The 12,583-nt window shown below is 36.0% G+C and overlaps 1 protein-coding gene across 4 annotated transcripts in view; it reads left to right on the top strand.

The window, feature by feature from the left end:
• Window positions 1-12,583, top strand: part of RNGTT (RNA guanylyltransferase and 5'-phosphatase) — a 189,228-nt gene that overhangs the window by 65,486 nt on the left and 111,159 nt on the right. For all 4 annotated transcript variants that reach the window (XM_040597832.1, XM_040597834.1, XM_040597831.1 and 1 more), the window contains one exon: window positions 9,721-9,885. In XM_040597832.1, coding sequence (XP_040453766.1) covers window positions 9,721-9,885 — 165 coding nt within the window. The remainder of the gene's footprint in view (window positions 1-9,720; window positions 9,886-12,583) is intronic.

The following is a 12,583-nucleotide window of genomic DNA, read 5'->3' on the forward strand; positions in this document are numbered from 1 at the left end:
TTTTAAACTCTAGCCAAGTTTTCATGAGACCAGATTGCAATGATAAGAATAGACTTGAATGACTGAAAAAGAGTAATTATTTTAATTTTTAGAGGGGAGATAGAATTTTGATTAAATTTCCTAATACTCTGTGCATTAAATTAAGTCAAGATCAAGATTTCTTTGGTTGCCATTATGTGTAACAATGCTGTAGCTGTTAGATAAAATTTTTCATGGTAAACAGATAACGCTGGTCATAAATCCTCCCAACGTGCTCATTGAATTCATGTCTGAAAATTTTTTGGTTTAGATCCCTGTAAAATATTAACATGTCACACTTTCCTGTTATAAAACTCATTTGAAAGTGATGTAAAGCTCACGGTACGTGACGTCTCTCATTTATTAGCCTGTTAACCTTATCTTTAAAACGTACTGTGAACATTTTGAGGCCATAATTCAGAGATGCAAGTGTTTAATTGAGTATTTTCGGTTTACAGATGCACCTGGCTGCCAGTCACCCTTCCACTTTTAGTTCTGAGGTTATTTCTCAAATAGTGCCACCTCAAAATACGGATTTAAAATGCTTTTGTTAATAATAGTACTCTGGAAAATGAGGATGCCATGCACATGTTTACTCTTACACCCTTTCTATTTCTTGAGGAGACATACCCAACAAGCGCCCAAATGTGTGTAACAGTGCTCTTACTGTGTGTTACGTTCTCAAAGTCTGTATATATCCCTTCATTCTGTCATGGTTTAGAGGTGTCAGGTAATGGAATACAGAGTGTCTACTCAATTGTGTCTTACTTTGCTTTCTGGTGTCACATCGGTGCCGTCTCCTCCTCATCCTGTTTTTATAATGCAGTTTATTGAGAGCAGGGGCAGCTTGGCCAGGTGCCGTGTTTTAGTATTCTTTAGGCTATATGAATAGGGTAGCGTTACAGAATAGGGAGGGCAACAAGTGGTGTGCTAGGAGCACTTGTAAAATGGAGAATCAACATAGTAAGGGAGTGGTGCTGCAGAAGCTTTTGGATCCGTGGAGATGGATGGTTAGAAATGCATCTTTAGCTAGCTGTTTTTTTCAGTCTTTCTTACCTTATTCCCCTTCTCTGTTGATCATCATAGAAAACCGGACTTGCATGTCTGAGCAGCAAAATTTGCAAATCTCTTTACCTAGTCTGTAAACTTCCAAACAGATAATTTCTGCTTTCTTCCCTGTTGGTCCTTGTGCTTGAGTAAAGTGCATATGCAACTGAAAAGTAGTATTTTAACTCATATTTGTATCCCTCTTTAAAACTCTGTCTTGCTATGATGCCTACAAAAAGTAAATTATTGCTCAGAGTGGTAATTGGTACATGCTGACCACTGTATCTTTGGCGTGCTTGTGTTCTTTTTATATATTTTGTGTTAATAAGCTGCTTGTTTTGGGGGAGCTTCTTTAGCATTGTAATTAGTTTGAAGGTTGGCTGTTTTACTTACTGATTAGATTATGTGAAAAATACATCTGGAATTACATGGAATTAGAGCCTCCTTTTCCCAACCCAGGGGGCAGTATGGATTGTAGTGAAGATGGTTTGTTTCCCACATTTTCCAAATTAAAGAATGCTTAATGCAGTATTATATACAAGCAAAGGGAGTGTATCAAATTTTGTTATGCTTCTTTCATTCCCCAAAGGTGTTTCCATACCTTAACATAAAGCATGTCTCGTGAGAAGCTTTTTGAATGGCAGATTATCGCTAGTTGTTAGGGGAAGACACACATAGTGTTGCTCCTGGGAGAGAGATACAGGGACAAGTAGTTCTCCAAGAGCAACTTTAGGAGTTGCCATGATATTAAATCCTTTATATTTTTCAGGTGTTCTAGTTCCATAGGTTTTACTCTGATGTGACGCTTCTTCAGCAAACCATGAAACTTGCTACAAAAAATGCAAAGGAAGACCTGAAAGTTTAAGTTACATGAGAATGAAAATTACAAGTTACAAGTAAATGAGAATAACTCTGAAAAATTTAAAACTTATACAAATTAGAGAATGAAGTCTACAACCAAGTGTTTTTGTTCTTAGAAGGTCTTTTTAAAGAGCTCTTCTCCATAGTTTGTGCTAAACAGTTTTCTGTCTTTCATGTTTTTAGCCTTAAAAACCCTCACTTTTTATTTGCAATATTTTTTAATCTTGTTGTGCTAGGAACTGTAACGTATGATTAAATAGAAAAACTGTCTCCTTCAGCTCGCTGTTTATAACGATCATTCCCATAGTAACTGCCAAGTGGACTTAAACCCAACTTCTGTCTCAGGCAAATACTCATATCTCTCAAGAATCTGGCAGTGATCACAACTGAAGTGGAAAGTGTGAAAAACTTTACAGTAGAGCAGGTTTTCTGGTTGCATTATCATGTCCAATTTCCCAAGTATTGAGAATGAAGTCTAACACAGAGCTTTTTTGGTCCAGTGTATTTCAAAACAGGAAAACCTATAGGATGGTTGCGGGGTTATCGTATGGAAACAGCAGGAGTGTGTTCAAATGTTGTCATGTCTTTTTTCTCTTAGTTTTAAGTCCTCCTTTTCTACAATTAATCTAGCTGTAATATTTAATTGTTTCAGCTTTCTCCTTGTCTCTTGCCTTTCCACCTTTTTACTGTTTCTAGAGAAAAAGAACTGAAGAAAAATAATATAAGTTAATCAGAAGGCTATACCAGATCTCAAATAACTATATAATTCAGGATAGGTTTTATGAAGGTGAAAGCAGGACCTCTCTAGTATTTTCTTTTCCATAGCTAGTATGTTTGAATAAACTGAGTGACTGTTACAGTCTGGGAGAGAACGTGAAGGCCATATTTTCATCCTTTCTAGAACATTTCTCTTTATTTAAAAGAAATATGAAGAAAAATACTGCTTTTCTTTTGAGATGAGTATGGTAGTAATTAATCAGTATTTCTCACTCATAAGCTAACCATGCACACAATGAACTAGGTATTTCAAACAGATTGTGTACTAAAGTTACAGATCTTTTACAAGTCTTTAGAAGTGTAAGATGTATTACAAGCAGATACTTGATTTTTAGTTTTATCGTGGTTTAAGAAAAGTGGGTGGTTCCTTTCCTAAGATGGTATTTGTGAATCAGTGCTTATTGTTTCTACTTTTTTCTCTCTTTTCTAATTTTTAAGATACTTTATGATTACTGTACTAGGCAGTCTTATTTTAAATACTATGAGGTGATTTGTATTCTAAAAAAAATAGTGCCACAATATTTTCAAGTATGAAATGCCCTGAATAATGTCTTCAAGATGTAGGAATTTTCCCATGGTTTTTTAATTCACTGAAGTGGTAAATCTTTGTCATAAAGACAGCCCTGTAAAAACCCAGCAATAGGTATTCTTATGAGAAGTCACTGTGAATGGCTGGTAGAAAGAGAGTGAGTGTGAGGAGAGTAAAGTGGTGTCTGTCACAGTTAAGGTAAGGATGCCTCCATACTATGCGCAACAGCAGCACTAGGAAAAATAATTGGAAAAAACAGAAGCAGTAAAGCCCTGGTTTTGATATTTGACTTTGTGGATGGCCAAAATTCAGTGCAAAATAAATTTTATATTCCCCTGGGAGAACCATGTGCAGTGTTTTTATGTGTAAATATCCCATGGTGATGATGGCAAATCTGTTTTACAGCTATGGCTTATTAGAGTTATGACTTGTACTTGTGTAATTGAAATGGGAAGTTGATCTACTTCTCAGATTACTTGAGGGAAGGCAGCCAGTCTAGACAGAACATAATTCCTTTTGGTTTTTATTATTTGCATCCCAGTAAAATCCCCCTTATTGAGTTCTGTTTTTCAAGGCTCAGAAGGATTTATGAGGATTACAAAGATCCTAAATGAAGCCACTGTTTATGCAGTCAAACAATGAATTGGACTGAGTTCTGTGCTCTCCAAGTAGTAGCTACTAAGCTTTTGGTGCTTAACTGGAGCTTTGTTTTAAAATGAGAGGGTTTAGGTGTTCCCCCACGGTAGATGCCCATATCCATAAGTCTGCCTCTTTATTGTACAATGTTGATGGTGAGAATCATAATTCAGTCACTTCAACTCATTGTAAATATTCTGCCTTATATACATTACCTTTAAACAGCTGAAGCAAATTTCTCATCCACTTATAGTTATAAGGTCTGATGGTTTCTATCTTGAATTTGTATTCTGTTTTGAGCAATCCAAGGAGGAGAAGAGTGAGGAAGGGAGCAGCGTCTGTAGTACAATCAACTTTATGTTTTGATCTTATCTGTTTAGTCACAGTTTTGACAGTTCTGCTGTTTCATTCAAGTATGTTTGCTAATAAAAAAGAAAGTGTGGAGCTATATTTGTATATTCTGTTAGGTCTTGATGTTTATCCATGGGCAACAAACTTCTTTCCTTTGTTGATTCATACATATTTGAATTTACTTGTTTATTTTCAGTGATTTTTTTTAAAGGAAATACAAATAATTTAATACATGTCTTAAGCAATCTTTTTAATAGGTTGGATTCCCCAAACCATTTTCATTCAGTGATAAATCAAAGCATTATTCCAGTGTATAAGCTGACAACATATAAATAGTAATTATGTTCCTGCAGCATGTTGGTTATATAGTTACAATTGAAACAGTATTTCACATGCTCAACCTCATTGGTGCCAAGATAGATTTTAGAAACCATTTCGAAACTGCTAAATTCCTTGCCATTAACATATCTCTTTTGAATATTTGAGTGGTAAAATTTAGAAAAACAAATTTTAAAGTGCATTTTCAGATTATAATGGTTGTCTTGCTTTCTGCCTTTTAGAAGTGAAAATCTTAGAGTCACAATTCTACATTTTTTTCATTTCTCTAATACTTTAAATGCTGTTTTAAAAAGAAGACTTAATTGGAAATGAAAACCCCCAAACTTTTAGGTGATTGACTACAGTAATAATCTTATTTGGAGAATGAAATAGCACCTTCAGATTGTTTTTACATAAAGCTACATGCATCAAAAAAAATAGCAGCATCTATAAAACCACAGTCAGAAGAAATATGTGCCAGATCATTAATATAAAATGCAAAATATTAGACTGCACGGTCTTCAGAAGATAGGAGAACTAATAATGGGCTTTCATTGGAAATGCAGATGTCAGCTGTGAGTGCCTTGAATTGTCAATAATAATGTTAAACACAGGGTAGAATGTCAGCCTGAGCTTATTCTTTATTCTTCTCTTAAAATCATTAAAGCTAAGACAGTTGTGACATATGTTCTGCTATGGCTCAGTAAGTGAAGATGTGTGTGGAACGTATATGCGTTTATGTGCTGAATTATTCATGACTAAGGTACTGATCTGGGGAAGCAAATGGGGCATGCTTTGCTGGCAGGTAGGCTTCGAACCGTATCTCATGGAGGAAGAGAATAAATAGCCTACATTTATCCTGCACCAAGCTGGTTATCAGCTGTGTACACAGGCCCAAGCGTTATTTTTCTTTTTACTATAGCTGCATAGAAAAAAAGCTGGAAAAAGATCAAATTCTCAAATAAAGTACTTTTATAGGATTTAGCTCCTACACACGCCACATTGTTATCTGTACTGCATCTGTCTAGGTAAAGGACTTTCCACGTAAGGCTCACGGAATTTACTGAGCTGTAGCCACAAGGTCAACCTTAGAGGCAGGGGAAGGGAGACTTAAACCTGGAGGGCGATGGTGGCTCCTCGGGGACACCTTTCTCCTTGCACAGAGAGAGGGGACTAAGGTGGGGTGTGCAGCAGAAATCCCGTTACCCTGCCTGTCTCGGCGATTCCTGCTGCCTTTCTGGACGTAATGACCTGACATCAGAGTTACTCGCCAGGCCTCGTAGCCGTATCAGCATGACGTTGTGACTTCAGCGTGGAGGTCTCTGGGAACCAGGTGCAGGGCAGGAGGACAGCCTGATGCTTGACCAAATACAGTCTCTTGGCACCCAGCTGGAGGAATGTCCTTGAGATTGTGAGTTTTGGTGGGGTTCTTGTTAATTTTTTTTAGCTCTTTTCAGCAAATAAATTACCTTTCCCCACCTCCTCAAGACAATGGATATTATATGAACTGCAGGCCCTGTTTTTTAGGATTTCTAAACATTGGTTTCTTTTTGCAGTATGCTAGACAAATCTTACTGGTATACTGGTCAAATCTTATGTGACTGCCTGTGTGTGGGTTCTGTTGAGAAGTTAATTTGAAATAATGTAAGTTTAAATTTATAAATGTTCAGTCCTGAGTAGATGTCAAAGCTCAGTAGAAATCTCATTTTACATTTTGAGAATATGTGGAGGATTGTATTTAAAACCAAAACACTATTTTAAAGTGTCACGTCTGTTGTAAGCCCACTTTATACTGTGACCTCTTAGTGTGATGCACAAAGTTTCGATAGGTGAAGAGAATTCAGCTGCTTGAGGAAGGGATGTTGATTCAACAGGTGACTCCTCTCTTGGGGCTTGTGTAAATGATATTTTGCTTTAGGATAAATTTTAATTATAGTGAGGGGGAAATGTAACTTTCTAGCACAGACAGGAAACATGCTACTTGTTAATTTTGTTTTACCCTTTGCTAACAAACTTATTTTAGGTTAAAAACGTCTGGAACAGGAATTATCACATAATGCACTCCAGTAACTATGCTGTTAGGCAGTGATGATCCTCATCCTTCTCAGACAAGCAAAAACTTTGATATTTAAATAATACCTCAAACATTTGAATGCTTAAATTAATAAAGCATCTATATTGCCTGAAAACATACAAGGATTTGATGTCTGGGTTTAAATTATACATGCATCAATGCCTTGGTTTTGGACAACTTTTAAATGTGTCTCATATATACATAAAATATATATACTAAATAATCTCTTCCTGTTTTTGTCAAGGTCTCAGAGTTATTTATTGCAGCCTGCATTACCCTCCTACTTGTTTGATAAAAGCTAGGATTTTACCACTTAAAGGTTTTGGATCTGCCTGGGATAAATATATTGTATATTAGCAACATTTTTTGTAATTATGCAAGCATCTACTAATAAAGAAAAAGCCCTCCTCCTCCAATATTGCTTTTCTTCAGTATGTTCTTGATTTAAATTCAATGTTATGGTGATTTTCCTATTGCTAATGTCTTGTGCTTTTGTGAGAGTGAAATACTCCTTAACTTCTTAGTTTACTTGACTGATGAAGTTGCTCGGTAGCATTATCTGTGTTTTCCCATCTCATATAAACTTATGTCAACCTAGCTCTGACCTTTGTATGATGGAACCTAGTGGTAATACACCCTTCTGCTTAACAAGCCTTGAAATAAAAATACATGATTGGCAGAGCTGCAGGAAATAATTAGTTCCAAGTAGATGGGAGAAATGAAAGGATTATTTAAAGGAAAAGAAAATGGTTCAGCTGGTTTATGGTGCATATGAAGTTGTCTCATCTTTTAATTTAACTGTTAAGGGATTGAAATAAATTTAAGTCACGATGCAAAAGTGTTTTTGAATAAATAGTTGTAAAGAAGCTCTCTAAATAACTTTACTGCTTATTGGAAGCTCAAATATTCGGAACGTTAATTAGTTCGTTTGCACTTTCAGACCTACTTGTAAAATGTGGCTGAGTGGAAAAGCTACTGTAGGGAAGAGAGCATCTTGTTGAAACATACCTAGAAAACAGTTTATGGTGTTCTTTGAAATAATAAAAAATATGTATATAGATTTCCCAGGAAAGAATTCTTCAATTGGTTCTTCAGTCAGTTGTTACAGAAGGCAAGTTGTGTTTTCTATGCTTTAATTAGATATACAAACCAGGACAAGCTCAATCACTGTGTAGATGACTTCTCAAGTATGCTGTACATGGGGGAAGAAAGAAAGAAAGAAAGAGTGATTCTCCAGAATTTTGTCTATGACACTTAATCACACAGCTGTGTTCTGCCACAAATGAATAAAGAGCGAGCCACTCTCCTGCTCCTGGGATTTTTCCATAGTCTTATTTTTCCATTCATTTGAATGGTTCTTTACTAATAACACCTTCATGGGTGAAAGGAAGGCAACGCTGAAGGCAAAGTCAACAGCCAGATAGGCTTTCTTCTTCTTCACAGGCACGGATCAATGACCAGAGATTAGAAGACATTTCACCCATGTTGTCACTGGCTTTGTACAGGACGTGCTTTCCTCCCAGGTGATGGTGGCTGTGCTGCCTGTGCTTGTCCAAGATTGAAGCTGAGTCTTGAAAGAAAGTGGTTGTGAATTCCATGTAGTGTGGGAGCAGCGCATAGTTCTCAAAGCTGTTGCAATGAACGGTTGAGGACTTTTGATAGAGGTCTACTGCTAGGAAGGAAATGTTAAGAGAAACTTAATGCCCTTTTGGGAGCATGAAATACAGAAGGTTCAGGATGAGTTTGGAAAGAACATGGTTAAACTCAATTAGTCTAAATTGGCATTCTGTTTTTCTCTTAAGATATCTGTTCTGATACTACTCATTCTATCTCCTACCTTTGTATGCCTTGTCAGAATGTCATTTTGCCATTTATTTCCTTTTTCAGATTGACCAGTTCTGATTCTTTGATGCACATTAGAGCTGGGCTTCTTTGCTTTTAGATTCCCTTTCTGTTTCTCTTCTAGCTATGTTTAGTACAGGAAATATCTGCTTGCTGGTTCTCCTCCTCATCTGTATTGCTGCCATTGATTATTGAGTCCCATGTCTTCCCAGTTTCCTGTGCTCATTGCTTTCAAATTTTGAAAAATTGTGGTTTTGAAGCCAAAACTCTGTGAGCTTATTCTCTGTGAAAAGGATAGTTTTTGGAAATTACTTTTTTTGTGTGAATGAGGCAATGTGTGAAATGGCAACATGAGGGATGATCTCATGTAAATAACTTTCAGTGCTGTATCGTGCCTGTAACAATGCAAATCTATGAGTTTTGTCCCTTATTATTATGAAAGTGATATGTCTGATTGAAACTAACTTTAGATTTTACAAGGTGCCCATTGCTTATTTCCTCTTAGTGTTATCCACAGTGTGTTCTCCTCACTATCTGATGCTCAAAATATAATTATGAGCAATTACTAATGTGATAGATGTGCATTTTGAATGCTCATACTGATGTGGTGCAATGCACCAAATGTGTAAAGAGCAATATAAAGCTGCTGGTTTATTTCAGATATCAAAAGGTCAGAGTACAGTACTGAGACTTAGAGAAAGGCTTTTACTACCTTTTTGTCACTGAGCGATTGTCTTGCAGGTTTTTGCAGCTACTGTTTGTTGGCATATTTTCCAACTGCAGCTATATTTTTCTCTTCTGTGACAGAAAAGTGAGCATTTACAGAATTAATGCTTCTTTCAAGAAACCAATATAGTACATTTAAAGCAGTGAGATTGCTTAACTGTGTGAATTGCATTGTTGCGTTGTCATTAAAAATATTATGAAAAAAAATAGCTAAATGACTTCAGGGGAAAACTGTGTGGACAAATATGTAGCTGCTATATCCAAAGGTATAATTAGGAATTATTTGAATTATTTTGCTTAAATATCTAAATACCTTTACAGTTAACTCCTATATACTTGAATATGTATATTATAGGTTTGTATCTTTTTATGAGCTTTGGTTTCACTAAACCTCTTACAGTCCGATACAAATGTTTGAAAACCAAGTATTTGGCAAAATATTTTTATGTATCTGTATGATCCTAAATATTGTCCAAGGAAAACTTAGACTGTTCAAATAATTTGGTGTTTGGTTTGAATACTGATTTTTGTATCTTGGCAGGGACAGCCTGTTGGAGACTGTGATTTCAATGTTCGACTTGCATGTATAGAGAAAGAGATTATATTTCCACGACATGAAAAGATGAAAAATGGTCTTATCGACAAAGCACAGGAACCATTCAGTGTTCGAAACAAACCATTTTTCGACATCTACACTTCAAGAAAGGTAAACTTGATTTCAGTTGTTTATGTTGTGGCACTGAAGACAGCAAAGCAGTGTTGGGTATAGGTTTCCCCTCAGCTTTTTTTAGCTTCTAGTGAGTTCCTCTGCTAACCAAGTGTTCAGCAATGCTTGGGGGGCAATTGGCAGTTTGGGATACTCTGAAGAGTGGTTTTAGGCTGCCTATTCCTTCTGAATTACTGTTTTATCATATTTAAAAGCTATGCTTTGGCAAAACCTAATTCTTTCGTTTCGTAACGTTGAATGATGATATAGAAGTTAATAGCTTTAGGTCTCAAATATCTCTGAGCTCAAGGGAATGTCTGAGTGCTGTTGTTTACACTATCCTCCTTCACAGGTAAGAGTATAATGTTGTTTTTACTGCCAGTCCCCATTTGGCCATAGTATAAGAATCATGAATTGTGCTTGAACTCCCACTTCATGTTCAGCAGCGATTACTAAGAGCTCATTCTAGTTAACGTCTCCACCTTTTACTTATTAAAATACCCCCCCAGGTCTTCTGAAGTAATGCGTATGACTTGCAAAGATATATATATGAGTTCCTGTCTTTCATTGTGCACTCTTTTCTTCAGTATAGAAATATCCCAACATTCTGCAAAATACTTTTATTCTCTTCTATGAGTTAAATGACTCCCAGATAATACTTTCTTCTAGAGGAACCTGTTTTGCTCAGCAGTGCTATTAGAAGTAGTCCCATGTCTCATCAACACAGGGCAGTGAACATCAAATTGGCAGCTTCCATTTGCTTTTGTCATTTCCTTGATCCTGTAGCAGGTAATGAATCTTGCCCCAAGAGAAGCAGTAATGATACTTTGGCTAACCAAGAGTGACTGAAAAGTAAATGAAGAGATAAAGCATAAGCTGGACTTTGAAAAAAAAGCCGGCAGAGGGTAGCAGTCTTTGGAAAGTTTAAGTCACAAACAATGCTATGAGACGTGTGTGTGAATAAGGCTCTGTAAATGTTTTGGTCACTTCTTTATATTTGTGTTGTTGCATTTCTGGGTTGTCTATTGAAAATCAATATCATAAATTTGAAGTAAATTTTTCATGGAGGGAAAAAGGCTGTTTGTCTAGGACACATGATTTTGAGCCTGAAATTAAAAGAAATTAAAACAAAAGGAACATTTTTTAAAAATGGCCTCTAACAGAAATTTATAGCTTTTTCAGAAGTTTTCTGAAGTTCCAGGTTATTTAACCTTATTTAAAAATCACAGGAAGAACATGGTTGGAAGTATTCCTAGAAACTTTTCTAGGAAAAACACATCTGTAAACAAATGTTGTGCTAGGTAAGTTTAATTGCCAGCACATGACTACTGAAATGGTCCTCTGCTTCCCAAAACCTAGGTCATTAAAACTGTGCTCAACGGCTTTATTTTTCCTGTCTAAAGGAGATTTCTGAATTGTCCATGTGTGTTCCAATATATTGGATTTTAACAGTTCTGCCTTGCAGCACTTTTAAAAGTCGGCAATGGAGTGATGCTGTTCACTGGTCTTTATCTGCCTTTCTCAAAGCTCTGAGCATAAACTCTTTTAAAATGTTGACTGTCTTACTACCCAGCAGTAAAGCATCAAATAAGTTGGTGAGGAGAAAAAAATTATAGATGGCTAGAATTAATTTCTTAATAGACTTATAATTGCTTTTGACACTAATGCTTGGACAATATTTCTTTATTTTGTCCTTTGCCACCAAGTTTAAATTGTGAATTACGGTCTAAACCAGTTATCAGGTGAATTTTCTTTATTTTTGTGAAGAATATTTCTGTATGCAGCAGCTGGAGATACACACAGATGGCAGAAGGGTTAGAGCTACTGGTAATGCAGAGCAAATAGCCACAGTTATTTTCCTCTTACTTTCATATTTCATATATTTTTATATTTCAAACATTTATGATATATTTACTCTGTGTGTGTATTAGATCAAATTGGTAGGAAGATAAAGCAAGTAAGAGTAATATCCTAGGTTTTATCAAACCTTATATGTTGAGAGATTATTTTTTTAACTACGGCTCTTTTTTGTCAGTTAACTTTCCCCCCAGTTAGAGTGAGTGAAAGTCAATGACTACTCTGCTGTACAGTTGTGTAGCTCATTTTCTTTTCTTGAGGGTTCCTTTTCCTCTGAGAGTTTCGCTGCCTTTTTATGAGCGATGAATACACCCTTGGAACAGATACAGTGGTGATTTCTGCAGTTTGAGAGAGCAGGGCATCTGAAAAGATGAAGCATGGCTGTCTTTCTGGTTTTTGTTACTTATCTCAAGCTTTTAAAAAGCAGTATTGGAAGATATCAATAAGCCTGCTGTACCAGGTAGAACTTAAAGAACACTGCAGTCTGCCTTTGAGGTTATGTTGTGAATGCAGTTCAGTCAACGAATTCTCATCTTAAATGTGTTATTACCATCTAAAAACATCTTTGAAATAAGAGTATCTGTACACTTCATTATTGGGGTATTTGGGTTTGGTGTGGGTTTTTTGGTGCTCATTGTTGGTTTTTTTTTGTTTTGGTTTGGTTTTGGAGTATTTTTTTTAAGTAGCAATCAGGGCAAACTGTAAAGCTTTCTACATTTTGGGTTTGAAATAACAATAGGTTTTAAAACTTCTTGTACAGTGTGTGTTCTAGGTTTTAAATAATCCTTGTCTTCACTTGAAGTCACTGTTACCTACTGAAACATGTACATTATACTACTGT

Source organism: Falco naumanni, chromosome 6, assembly GCF_017639655.2.
Source record: "Falco naumanni isolate bFalNau1 chromosome 6, bFalNau1.pat, whole genome shotgun sequence".
In the NCBI taxonomy this organism is placed as follows: domain Eukaryota; kingdom Metazoa; phylum Chordata; class Aves; order Falconiformes; family Falconidae; genus Falco; species Falco naumanni.